General features: G+C 54.1%; 5 protein-coding genes across 5 annotated transcripts; 2 read left to right on the forward strand and 3 right to left on the reverse strand.

The window, feature by feature from the left end:
- The first annotated feature begins 107 nt into the window (after window positions 1-107).
- Window positions 108-1,594, forward strand: M421DRAFT_414973 (alpha/beta-hydrolase). Its single transcript, XM_033590521.1, has 2 exons — window positions 108-503; window positions 731-1,594. Exons 1-2 carry the CDS (start codon window positions 167-169, stop codon window positions 1,531-1,533), a joined length of 1,140 nt encoding a protein of 379 aa, XP_033454171.1. The 5' UTR covers window positions 108-166; the 3' UTR covers window positions 1,534-1,594.
- Window positions 1,595-1,739: 145 nt separating this feature from the next.
- Window positions 1,740-4,082, reverse strand: M421DRAFT_105 (uncharacterized protein; the record flags this gene model as incomplete). Its single annotated transcript, XM_033587086.1, has 4 exons — window positions 1,740-2,254; window positions 2,303-2,468; window positions 2,522-3,897; window positions 3,953-4,082. 4 exons carry the CDS (start codon window positions 4,080-4,082, stop codon window positions 1,740-1,742), a joined length of 2,187 nt encoding a protein of 728 aa, XP_033454172.1.
- Window positions 4,083-5,498: 1,416 nt separating this feature from the next.
- M421DRAFT_96973 (uncharacterized protein) lies at window positions 5,499-7,091 on the reverse strand (the record flags this gene model as incomplete). Its single annotated transcript, XM_033598447.1, has 2 exons — window positions 5,499-6,703; window positions 6,752-7,091. The coding sequence occupies 2 exons, from the start codon at window positions 7,089-7,091 to the stop codon at window positions 5,499-5,501; spliced, it is 1,545 nt and encodes a 514-aa protein (XP_033454173.1).
- Window positions 7,092-8,487: 1,396 nt separating this feature from the next.
- On the reverse strand, window positions 8,488-9,699 carry M421DRAFT_50577 (pantetheine-phosphate adenylyltransferase family protein; the record flags this gene model as incomplete). The annotated part of the gene is made up of 1 exon (XM_033594842.1): window positions 8,488-9,699. The coding sequence occupies one exon, from the start codon at window positions 9,697-9,699 to the stop codon at window positions 8,488-8,490; it is 1,212 nt and encodes a 403-aa protein (XP_033454174.1).
- Window positions 9,700-9,761: 62 nt separating this feature from the next.
- Window positions 9,762-12,294, forward strand: M421DRAFT_414977 (WD40 repeat-like protein). Its single transcript, XM_033590522.1, has 2 exons — window positions 9,762-11,472; window positions 11,524-12,294. Exons 1-2 carry the CDS (start codon window positions 9,852-9,854, stop codon window positions 12,054-12,056), a joined length of 2,154 nt encoding a protein of 717 aa, XP_033454175.1. The 5' UTR covers window positions 9,762-9,851; the 3' UTR covers window positions 12,057-12,294.
- Window positions 12,295-12,413: the final 119 nt, after the last annotated feature.

Genomic DNA, 12,413 nt, shown 5'->3' on the forward strand with positions numbered 1-12,413 from the left:
TTCCTCGCACCACAGGCAGGATCCGAGGTCTGTTTGTGTGCGGCTAAAATACCTCATTGGTCAACGCCTGGCTTCGTGGTACTTCACATCTTCTTTCCGCCTTACCAAGAGCCTCAATCCAGCTATGACGTCTGCTCTGGGTCGTTTCAGAGTCCCTGCCCCACATATGTACCTAATTGCAGGGGCATCCCTCGGCGGGCTGCTGTTTCTGCGACATGTGTCAAGCTCTTTGCGGGGTGACAAGTTCACGATATCCTTGTCACCAAGGGAGACTGCTTTGCCCAGATTCTCAGAAGATGAGCTAGAAAAATTGCCATATCCTCCGGATGCATTGCCAGGAGCACGAGATGTAGACTCTCCTTATGGCAGCATTCGATGTTACGAGTGGGGCCCTGAGGATGGCGAGAAGATACTGCTCATCCATGGCATATCGACACCAAGTATTGCGTTGACTGACCTCGCTTACAAGCTGGTTGAGAAAGGCTGTCGTGTGATGCTGTTCGGTACGTTGACCCATGCAGTGCAAAAGGATTCTAGGGGGATATCATAGACGCTCCTACATCGGTCCGTATACGACGTTTGAGGAGACATTTCCCCGTACCTAGGCAGCATGATGATCGTCATGTTCGATGAACGTCTGATATCCTCCTTCGCTTGAAGTGATGTTGGATCCTCATTCGAAGATGGAGAGACTCTCATTATACCACAATACAGAACTGATACCCCCCAGACCTCTTCTCCCGCGGATACTCCTCCGGCCCATCCCCGCATACGCACCGCTACGACTCCTCCCTCTATACCTCCCAGATCCTACTCACCCTCACATCCTCCCCCCTACGCTGGTCATCCTTTACTCTAATCGGCTACTCCCTCGGCGGCGCCTTGGCCGTAGACTTCACATCCTACTTCCCCAACCTCATCACCGGCCTAGTCCTCGTCGCGCCCGGCGGTCTTATCCGCAGGACGCACACGACCTGGAAATCCCGGCTCTTATACAGCACATCGGGCCTGTTGCCCGAATTCTGGGTCGAACGGCTGGTGGCGCAACGCCTGTACACTGGCCCCGAGGAGGTGAGGAGTATCGAGCCTGAGCCCGACACGGTTGAGAACGCGGAAGTCAAGAAAAGTAGTGGGGGAGACGCCACGTATGCGTCAAGCCACCATGCCTTATTACCGGGCAATCCGTTTAGCACTGTTGGTGCGGTTGTGGACTGGCAGATCGAGCACCATGGTGGGTTTGTGCCGGCGTTCATCAGCTCGATTAGGTATGCGCCGGTGCACGGGGAGCACAAAAGGTGGAGAGTACTTGGAAGGAACATTGGTGAGAGTATTGGGAGCTTGAGGAAGGTGTTTGTTGTGTTGGGTGAGACGGATCCTATCATCGTTAAGGACGAGATTATGGAAGATGCGAGCGAGTGCCTTCAGGCTGAGAACGTGGAGTTTGAGATTGTAGAGGGCGCAGGGCATGAGGTTGCTATTGAGAGAGCGGATGATGTCTTGCGTGTCGTTGGAAGGGCGCTTGGGAAGTGGTGAACAGGTGATAGAGTTTAGACGTAGGTCGTAGAGGTCATAGAGTCTAGATAATGTACATGCTCGCCTTCTGATACACATATCGACATCGTCTCCCGCCATCTGAACTGAACAACAAGAGCACAGTCGCGTTCGGAGATGAGCGCATGCTGATACCTGTCCGTTTCTCAAAACAACACCTTCCCGGCCAGTATGGCTCCTGCTTCGATCTAGGCACTTCGGAAACGTTTACGGCGAGAACCAGTCCTGCTGCGAGACCAATGCGCAATACAGCGCGTGCCCTGATCCACACCCTCTTGGAAGGCCGCCATGACCGCTTGAAGATTGAAGCCTCCTGCATGTGGACCAAGAGCCGTCGCAAAGGTCGCAGCAAGAGAACTCATAGTATGTATGTCCATATTATCTGGCTTTGAAATGGTCCAGCCATCCAGGATGCGCGCGACAAAGTCTTGTAGATGCTCTAGCGTGAAATTGCCTAGGTTCAATCCGAACGCTTTCGCAGTCTTGCCCAAGGCTCTTGCAGTTGTGGTGTTGAGCAGGACGTTGTTCTCGCGCAGGGTACTAGCAATGGTATTGGTCTTCGCAGCAGACGTAAAGGCGTTAAAGTGCATGAGATCATGACAGTCTGTGTCGCTATTAAGCTCCCTGATGAGATTTTCGAGATTTAGAACGTGTAGGACGGCATCACTAGGAATATCAGCCCAGACTAAGTGTTCTCCGTGACCTGAGTGTTCTCAGTGTGTACCTCGACAATCACGCAAATTCGGCTCACCCTTGTACCTCGCCCATCGAGCAAGACCCTGTGACTTAAGCCATGGGAAGACGTTAGCCGCATGATGCAACTTGTTCGTCTGCTGCAGTCCTGGTGCGTCCAGGTCGATCAACGCCAACTGTGGCCGCTGCATACTCATAGCGTACGATAAAGCTTGCAAAAGAGACTACGTAGGGTAAGCAAAGAAGCACACTAGATGACGGACAGAGAGCCACTTACTGCTGCTGTAGAAATGTAAACAGGTGTGTCCCCCTCTTTGCTCAAGTGTAACACCGTCAGGATCTTGCCAACCTCAGACGGATCATCGAGAGCAATGGGTGCTGGGAACGGACGAGGCCAGTCATTTTCAAAGAATGCCTGGGCCACGAAGCTACCGTCAATGAACTTCGTACGGTTTTTTGCGTCCCAGACTCGAAATGTTAGATGTGGTCGAAGGGGGGGAGGCTCTGGGACCTTGAGTGTCGGGCTTTGCTCGAAATCAGTGAGGATTTTCCAATCCTCTTCTGAAGGCATGCTTACAGCCATAGACATTGTTGTCAAAGATGGTGGAGCTTCTATGCGATTTCCTGTCATCGCAACTTGATTTGCTTGCCACTCTTCCTCTTCTGAGACTCTTTGAACCAAGAACTGGTAATATGTTCTGGTCTTCAGAGACTTCGCGAATTTGGCCGTCCCTGAGCGTACAATGGAGTCGCCCTGTCGTTGCTTCAGATCGAGATTAAGGGCTGTAGCCTCCGCTTCGACTAGTGCGCGTAGCTCAGCGTAGCTGTCCTCTGGATCATTGAAAGGCACTGAGAAAACCCGGCTGAAGACAGGATATGCTTCCTCACCATAGAGACGTAGGTGGTTCTCAAACTGAGCACGAACCCGTTTTGATGGAATATCCAGCTTAGTGATCGAGTTGAATATCTTTGCGAAGATGCGAAGCTCTTCAGTACGGTCTTGTCCGCAGTACCACCTGTTTAATATGCAGAGTAGCTCCCTCTCGTTGTCGTCCCAATTGTGTGGAGGCGGGCTCTCGATGTCAGCCAAATCTTGGAGAGATTGTGCATAGGCGCTTTTTGGTTTCTTGGTTGCCTGCTTCTTACAATCGAGTCTATTACCAAAGTCTGGACGTCGTATTGGCGGCTGGGTAGCACTCGACCGTGCTTTTGCCTTGAAGTGCCGACTGACAGCTCCAGTAGCGCATTTTGTGACTTTCTTGGCCTTGCGGATTGTAGGCGACGGAGATTCTTGGAAGTCAGTCCGTTCTGAGTCGTAACAGATGTCAAGGAAGTCTTCGGTGCTATCTGTCGTGGTTGCGATACATGGTTCGTTTGACAGAGTAGAAGCGCTCTCCGCAGCTTCTATCAGTTGAAGGACGATATCGGGGCTCACTGATGACACTGGAGTCAGCAGCCTTGTGGCAGACTCGACATCAACAAAGAGCTCTTCATCGTCGGTACCAGCCAGGGTAGCTGGCGAATAGTCTCTCGCGAAGTCGATTCTGGCTGTTTCGATAGGTTCGGGTTCCTGTTGAACCCAATCACCGTGCAAACTCTCGCAGGACGGCAAGATTGTATCGCTGACGTTTGACGCTTGGCTCTGATTGGTTTCTTACAGTGAGAATTAATAGCACTCTTGTTGATACAAAGTTTTGGCTGGACTCACCATGACTTGCATCAGCCGTGACACCTAATTGAGACAACAAATGCTTGGTATCTTCGATGTTGACTCTGGTCGCGGGCATATACAACATGACCCCAGGCTCCGCAAGCTGCCAATCTGCTTTGGACCTCATCCTGAGGTCTCTTGATGAATGGTCCTGTCGTAAAGAGCGAAGATAAGGAGTGAGAAGCTGAAAGAGAACGTCGGACTGCGATGGAGCAAATGCGGTGCTGCGGCCTGCCGTGAAGTCGTGGCGCTGGCGCTGGAAGGTAAGTTCCGCTCAGACGCGCCTCAGAGACGTGTTATTGACCTGCACGCGCAGATGAGTCATCTTGACGTCGCGGACGTGACGCGTGGTGAGGATGAGAGTGAGAGACTTGCCACCGGGCCCATAGCGCGGGACGCAGCGAGCGACATGTAGCAACGAAGCAAGGTCAGCGTCTGCCAGACCCTCAGGGACCAGAGGCCTCAATAATGCAACTGGAAACATCCCCGGCATAGTCTTGGCTTGCTGATGCTACCGTGGGTCGTTCACTGATTGTCAACGTTGTTCTGTTAGCTGCTGCGTATGTCTGAGGGGATGGCATGCTTACACTGGCCGCGAAGCCTTCCTTTGCTGATGCTTCATTGTCAAGACTGCTTTCTGTGGTAGTTATAGGCTGTCATCATTCATTGGTACGATCAAGGTGGCGTGAAGCACGAAAGGTGTTGTGTAAGATGACGCAGAATCTGTTAGCCTGATATCTCACTCATTGGCTACCAGACAGTAAAGCAAGAGTGCACAACGGACCTCATGTGAAAGAACGAACGAGACCATAGAACGAAAAGACGGTGAGTGTACCTACTTCAACGTTGCACTGCTAAAATGCAGAAGGAGCTCTGCGTCATACCAACAAGCAATGCTACCGCAATGCAACATGAAGCTTCCCCATCTATGGTAGAGTAAAGAGCAAATTTTCCTCCCACGGTACGTTACCTTCGTGATTTTTTGTGATTGGACAGGTAAAAGAGAAAAGCAAACGCAGCCACATTGCGCCGAGTGTTCTGCTGCCATAATGCAGCAATGAAAGGTATGTGGGAGGCCTGAAGATATTTTGCGCTGAAGGATGCATCCGAGAAGCGGACTTGTGCGGAGGTCACAGCTGTCCTGACTCGTGATAGAGCCGGAGCGAGTAGGGAGTGGAGGCATTCGAGAACTCACACCGCGACCTCGCCACTTCCCAGAATCTCAAACAACCTGCAGACCATTGGCGAACCGACTCTAGTTGGTGACGTTCAAACACGAAATGGCAATGGGCGACGGTTGTGGTGGGGAAACGTTGGTTGCGCATAAGCGCCGGACGCTGAGGAAAGTCGTAACGCACTGCTGCAAGGATGGTATGCGAGGTGTAAAAGCAATATAGCCCGCATACACACCTCACAGCGTGACTTCACATGCAGCGGCGGGCCAGACTCCGCTTCTTGTCGCGAAACAATGCCGATGCTCGACGCACAATGCGAAGGTCTCCCTGCACAACTTGCAGTCCGGGATCGCTTGTCGATCGTGGCCTCATTTGTGGCCATGTTGCTCGGTGCACACCTTTCTGACGACCCACTTCTCCCAGAACTTCCGCTGCGCGTTTGTCACTGATCCACCGTCGTCGTTCAGCAAGTCCACGCTATCCATATGACCGTTACAAGTACACCATGGTACCGAGGCGGGTGTATCCGGGGACAGCGGTGGAAAATGCAGGTTCCCACCCTCCTCAGGCTCGTCCGAACCTGCATCTGAATCAGAGTCGCCCACTGAGCCGTCGTCCCCGATGTATGGTTCATCCTGGTCATCGACCGGATCGTAATCGTCATCGTGGGGATCCCAATCGTCGCTCTCTTCGCTGCTGTCGCTTCCTAGGGGATCGTCCGGTACCTCTGCACCCATTGTCCAGGCATCATCAAAGTGCTTTTCGTAGTCGATCCGCCGGAGACTGACCCAGTCCAGTCGTGACATGTTCTCCCGCAAGAACAAGAGAACATCCCTCCATCGGCTGCCTTCTTTCAACAACACATCTCGTAATCTTAAGCCGCGCAGCGTTTCTTTGTGTCTCCTGGCAAGTGCGATAATCTCATCTGCCTCCAGGCGCCACGCCTGGATACCAAAGGCTTGTAGTTTGTCCCACTTGACGTTGTGGAAGATCTCTTCAAGCTTCAGTGTGAGCGGCCTGTGCGAAGGAAAGCCGATATGAACCGCTTCTATGTTCTTCGCAGCTGTGAATACAGCCTTTGACAATGACGAGAGGTCCCTCATCCGCTGATCGAGATCTAGACCGTCGTCAAAGTGGAGTTCGAGACAGGTCAGTCGTTCCGCGAGGAGTGCCATTGCGGTTGGCGGATTATTCGCAGCGCCCAAGACGCTCACTGGACTGAGCATAGGTGATGAAAACCTAGAACACTGCGATTTCGATGCGATCAATGCTTCGCCTATTGTTTTCGTTGAATGCAGGCAAGCTGGTGGCCATTTCAGTTCGACCATTTGGCTGACTTCGTGATGTGTCCGGATGTATTGCATGAGCATGCCGTCTTCTTGGTCTTGTAGCCGTAGTATCTGGACATGCTGAAGTGAAGTGAACGCCGAGATCGCAAGTGTGAGTACTCGAGCATCCTCTTGTGTTCGCACTATATCCTTCTGCTCTTTTACTTTCTGCACAAAATGGCTTGCGTCAAGAAGTCCCAGATCGCCTGGTAATGTTGTGAGGAGGTCCTGCACGCGTTCTCGTCCTGCAGCTAGTCAGCAACGTTACTACTGAAGCGGGTCATGCACACAACCTTCTACGTAAAAGAAAGGTACCATATAGCTGAACTTCTTGACCCGCTCAGCCAAATGCCGCTGGCTTGCAATGTTCTCTAGGCGTTCCAGGCCCCTCCTCGAGAATCTTGTCGTCACCCTCGAAAACTGATGGATCGCGCCGAGGTCTGCAAACTTCCTGCACGTGAGTCTCACGTTCGCGATTGTTTCGGCCTGATCCGGTTCAATTGGTGGGGGTGGTTTGAAGCTCTCTTGTGACAGGTAAGCGCGACGCTCCAAGCTAAGAAGTTTCTCTGGTTCTGAAGCAATATGCTCGAGGATAATCCGTAGAAGTTCGTCGGCAAGATCGAGGATGCCCATGGCGACTGCACGGAGACCATCCAGGTCTCAAGATGTGAGGTAAAGGCTTCCAGAATGCACGGGCGCAGATCCGAGCCTAGCAGCGGATATATACTCGAAAACAGAAGTAAACGAAGGCTCGGGCCGGTACGGCGTGAAATGCAGACGTGGCGGAAACTGGTGTGAGGGTGCAGCGGCAGAGACCCGAGGTCGTTTCAGCGGACTGCGTGGTGATGTCCGGGGACGGTGCTCTGTCAATCTGTGGACGCAGGCCAGCCGGAGGGGCACACTCGGGAAAATAAAGGAAGCATGACCTCTCCAGGCTCTCCAGCGGTCAGCTAAGCGTTACTGAAGGTTGCAGAGGACGACTGGACACAAAACCTGCACCCATACGCTACCAAGCTTGCCCTAACGATGCAGGCTGCGTCTCTGTCCAATTGCAAGGTGTTACTCATACTCGACGCGGTTTAGAGCGTGCAGATTCGTCACGTGCCTGTTTAGTGATGCGGGCGTCCTGGTGGAAAGGCGGATCCAAGGGAGGACCCGCGAGCGAAAACACGTCGATTCGTTGCTGAACACAGTTGCACGCCGTCCAGGGGTGGATCAGGCTGCGGCATTGTGATTCGAGGCATATGCGCTCCACTCCACATGCGACCATGGCCTTCGATTCAGGGCCTAATGCGTTGCCAACGAAGCATGCAGCAGAAGCGCTTGCGGACGCCTATGACCGCACCGTCTGGCTTGACTTGGATCATACCGCTGCCATGCACTTGGATCCGTATCAAACGCATCGTCCGAAGAATGGTGCGCTGGTGGAAAGACAGCAACGAGTAGCGACCGTAGCCTTGGAAGGCTGAAACGTGTAGCATAGCGTGTTTTTGTGTAATGCTCGGCGCTACTAGACGCGGCTCCACGCAGCAGTCTCTGCTCCCGTGCAAGCAGGAGACCGCTGCGTTGTCACCGATTATTGCTTGCATGGTATAATATTCCGTGTCGTCGCCCGACCACCGGTCCCGCAATCCTTGTCCCGCCTTGGACATCTGTCACAGAAGCAAAAGTTTGCAGCGCCGCTCGCAAGCCAGCGTACATACGAGGAGCTCTCTGACGCAAAATCGATGCCGGCGTGCTGCTGGTCGCCATTTTGAGATACGCCACCGTCTTGGTACGATTATACCTTGACACGAAGTTTACAGCAGCTGCATATGCTAGTCCACGCTGTCGTGCGGTCCGAAGGTACACGAGGCTGTGTACCGTTGCACACGACATGTACCTAGTCGACTTCCTGCGCGTCCGTCAAGCTATCGAATCTACTACAAACAACAATTCAACTCCTTGTCTCGGGCCTGCCTTCGTTCATGAGCAGGCAAACATCAACGTGGCATGTGCGTCATGTTGGTCATACACCCCTGGCTCACCATCACGCCTTCGCTCTGGGCTTGACAAGTTCACTCCGTTTCCGACGGATCTCCGTGCTGCTCAGTTTGCTCTGAAATGTCTCGTCTACACTGCCCTCTTCGCTGGCATCAAGTACTGCCACTTCGTAGACCTCCAGTGGGTCCCAGCCCTGCTCCCTGCGCTTCTCGTTGACAGCAGCGCCGCCACCTCTGGTCTCGAGCGAGAGCGCCAGTGCCGTGATGTCCTTGTCGGTGATGGTAGGCCCAAACGGATCCCAGATCTCGACATACTTGATGGTCAGGCCGAATGGGTAGCTGATATGCACAGCGTGTCCATTTGGACCAGGCTCATTGATCTCTCGTATTTGGATCCGGTTGTCGCCGGGCTGACCAAAGTAGATGATTGAATGCAAGAAGTCATGCGTTGACTCTTGACGAGCCTTCCAGCTCTCGAGTTGATCGGCGAACTTCTTGTTCACGAGAAGAGCATCGCCGGTAATGCCCACTGTAAGGACGCTGGGACTGTCTGACTGCCTTCGTCGACCTAGCACGAATGCAAACATGGTGAGCAGCAACTTGTGACCGATGTGGAGGTGGTCGAAGGTCCCACCCACAGCGACCGCGAGGTGCTTTGGTGAGTTTTCGAAGGCGCTGGAGGTGGTTGTAGCTGAATCACCAGTATTGAGAACCATGCCACCTCGTACTTTCGATACCTTTTTATTCTTCGAGATGGCAGAGAAGCTCTTCAAAAACCGTTCACCCTCTTCACTCTCCACCGAGTATACAGCTGCCCACTGCCTTGAGCTCCCGACAAGTGTGTGCATATCAATTGCAGGCCCTTGCAGTTCCTGTTCTGGCGTGGAAGGCTCAGAGGCGCTTTGAAGCTTGCCGTCTCGCGGATGCGCTACCAGGAGGATGCGGGCGTCAATGCCTTGAGCATCCTCTGTATCAATCGCGTCCTTGGCAGCCACAATTGTTATCAGCTTGTATAGGTCGGCGACGAGCTGTTGCGTAGTCTCGTACAGCGGTCCCCTTGCATCGCCGAGATGTCCGCACAGATGTGGGCATTGCAGAGCAATCTCGAGCAGCGTGTGCTGCTGAGTGCGTCGCAATTCTCCCAGAACGGTCGAAAGGGGGGCATTGTATGCAGCTTTTAGTGACGCATATGTGGAAGTCGTCGGCGGCGGCGGCAGCAACAGCAAGGCACGGTTTGGGGCTTTGCGGAGCGGAGGCATGGTCGCGAGCCGGCGCTGGAGCAGGTGAACACGAGACACGACAGGTGAAGCGGTGGTAGAGCGGAGGCGGCCTACTGCGACGAACAGGCTCATGTGACGACTATGGTGGGTGTGAAGGCAGCTGGGTTCCGCAGACGCGAAGCTACCCTGTTATGTCCGGGCAGCTTGGTGGGAGCAGGTGGTGGGGGAGCGAGTGGAGTCGCGCGCTACCAAGACAGCACCCACGACCCTGGAGCAGTCAGCCTTCTGACGAGTGCCAGCCCACTCCTCTCACCAACAGCTCGACGCTGTCTCCTCGCGGCGCAATGCCGTTTCACCACAACAGTTCGCAGCAGTACAACCTGGCCGCCGGGCTAGGCCAGGCTGCGCAAATGGGCTCCATTGCGTCTCCCATGGGGAACCTGAGAACGGCCACGGCAGGCACGACAGCGGCAGGCACTGACGCCTTCGCGCCTGCCACGCCCGCCGGCGCCCAGGACGAGCTGCATGGAGCCGCATCGGCATCTGCCCAGCAGCCGCAGCCGCAGCAGCAGATGTACAATCAGGCCGACTCGTACGGCGGCTCGGCGCCCAACATCAGCCTCCAGCAAGCCACGCCCCAGGGTTCTCATTACGGCACGCCTACGACACTACCTGGCAGTCTCCAGCCTGCGCAACGCCCCGGTCCTTCCTCTGCGAACACCGCGCCGGTGGTGCCTACCCAGAACATCGTCAGCAACGCCAATTCCTACACGCTCCCCACGCGCTCCAACACCATAAGCCAGGGCCACTCCTCCTCGCATACCTACTCGCGCTCGAGTCCAGCTGGCATGGGCCCCGAACAGAAATACATTCCTTTCTCGAACACCCCAGAGCAGTCCAAGTACACGGCAACCACGCCTTCGCAGAAGTACTACCCTTCTACGCCCACCGCCAATGCCTCAAATTCACCACTTGGGTTGGCAGATATCAGGCCACGCGCAAACTCGAGCATGGGTCCAGAAGGTGGCCTAGGCCCATCCAACGCCTTCACCAGCGAGCAGAACAAGGTCCCTACGAACAGCAACTACCTTGCGCCGTGGAGCATATACGCTTACGACTGGTGTAAATGGAACGTGCCTGGCGGCAACAGCGCTGGAAAGATGGCTGTGGGAAGCTACATCGAGGACAACCACAACTTCATCCGTATCTTGGACACTCAGATTACGCCTCAGCACGATGCTGCGCCAGGCACATCGCCATATGGTCTCGAGTACAACGCAATCGCAGAAGCTACCTGTTCGTTTCCCGTCACTCGCATACTGTGGGAACCTCCGTCGTCTCAGAAGCAGTCGACCGACCTACTCGCAACCTCTGGCGATCACCTGCGACTATGGTCACTTCCCCAGTCGTCCGGCAACACTCTGAGCAACACGATATCACGTACATCGTCGGTGAACACCAGGGAGCCTCAGCTGCCTAAGCTTACACCGCTTGCACTTCTCTCCAATTCAAAAACTCCTGAGCATACTGCGCCATTGACGTCCCTCGATTGGAACACCATGTCACCTAAGCTCATCATCACCTCCAGCATAGACACTACCTGCACAATATGGGATATCCCAACACTCACTGCGAAGACGCAGCTTATTGCACACGACAAGGAGGTTTTCGACGTTCGCTTCTGTGCAGGCAGTGTCGATGTATTCGTAAGCTGTGGCGCTGACGGTAGTGTGCGCATGTTCGATCTTCGAAGCCTGGAGCACAGCACCATCATCTATGAGCCATCAGACAAGGGCAACGACAAGGACAAAGGTTCGTCGACTCCTACAGCAAAGCCTCCTCTGCCTACTGACCACTCTCTAGATTCGCCAACAGGGCGTATGTCTCCAACAAAAGCACAACAGACCATGTCTTACGCACCTCCCCTTCTACGTCTCGCTGCTTCTCCCCACGACTCGCACCTCCTCGCTACCTTCGCCCAAGATTCGAACGTTGTCCGCATCCTCGACGTACGGCAACCGGGGCAGGCACTTCTCGAACTTCGTGGACACTCTGCAGCCCTCAACAGCATTGAATGGAACCCTTCACGGCGAGGCATGCTTGCTTCTGGTGGTGACGATTCTCTTGTACTTGTGTGGGACCTTCTGCATGCCCAGACTGGAGCTGCCATCAGCAGCGAGCACGCTGCAGCACCGTCGACTCCAGCAACTACACAACCAGCCAACGGCACAGGTGCTCAAAATGTTCCAGTAGGACAAAAGGGTCCATACGCTAGCTGGCGATGCGACTACGAAGTCGGCAACATCAGCTGGGCACCTCAGAGTGCTCTGACAGGGCAGGGAGGCGATTGGATTGGTGTTGCTGGCGGGCGAGGCGTTTGGGGCGTCAAGTTGTGATGAAGATACCTATGCAAAAGGACGATTAAGAGGGATGCTTATACGATGAGCGATGCGGTGTATGAGTGACGAGAACGGAATTTGCTTCGAGTATAACTTCGGAGGCTTGAAAGTTACTACCGTCAGCGCAGAAAGGGCGTTTGGGATGATTGAGACCTAGATCAAGATACCTGTAGCTCGAGAGACGCAAAACACATGTTCTCACTCCAAGCTTGCCTACGTGATTCGTAATGCCAAGATGGACTGCAAAGCATCACACAAACGTCGAGTTCACGATTGTCCAGAAAGAAAGGCGATTGAAGATCAGAAAACAGCAAAGCCCTACGGAAATAAACAAGCGATCTTCCGCACGACCCC

The sequence above is a fragment of the Didymella exigua genome (assembly GCF_010094145.1).
Source record: "Didymella exigua CBS 183.55 unplaced genomic scaffold M421scaffold_1, whole genome shotgun sequence".
Classification (NCBI taxonomy): domain Eukaryota; kingdom Fungi; phylum Ascomycota; class Dothideomycetes; order Pleosporales; family Didymellaceae; genus Didymella; species Didymella exigua.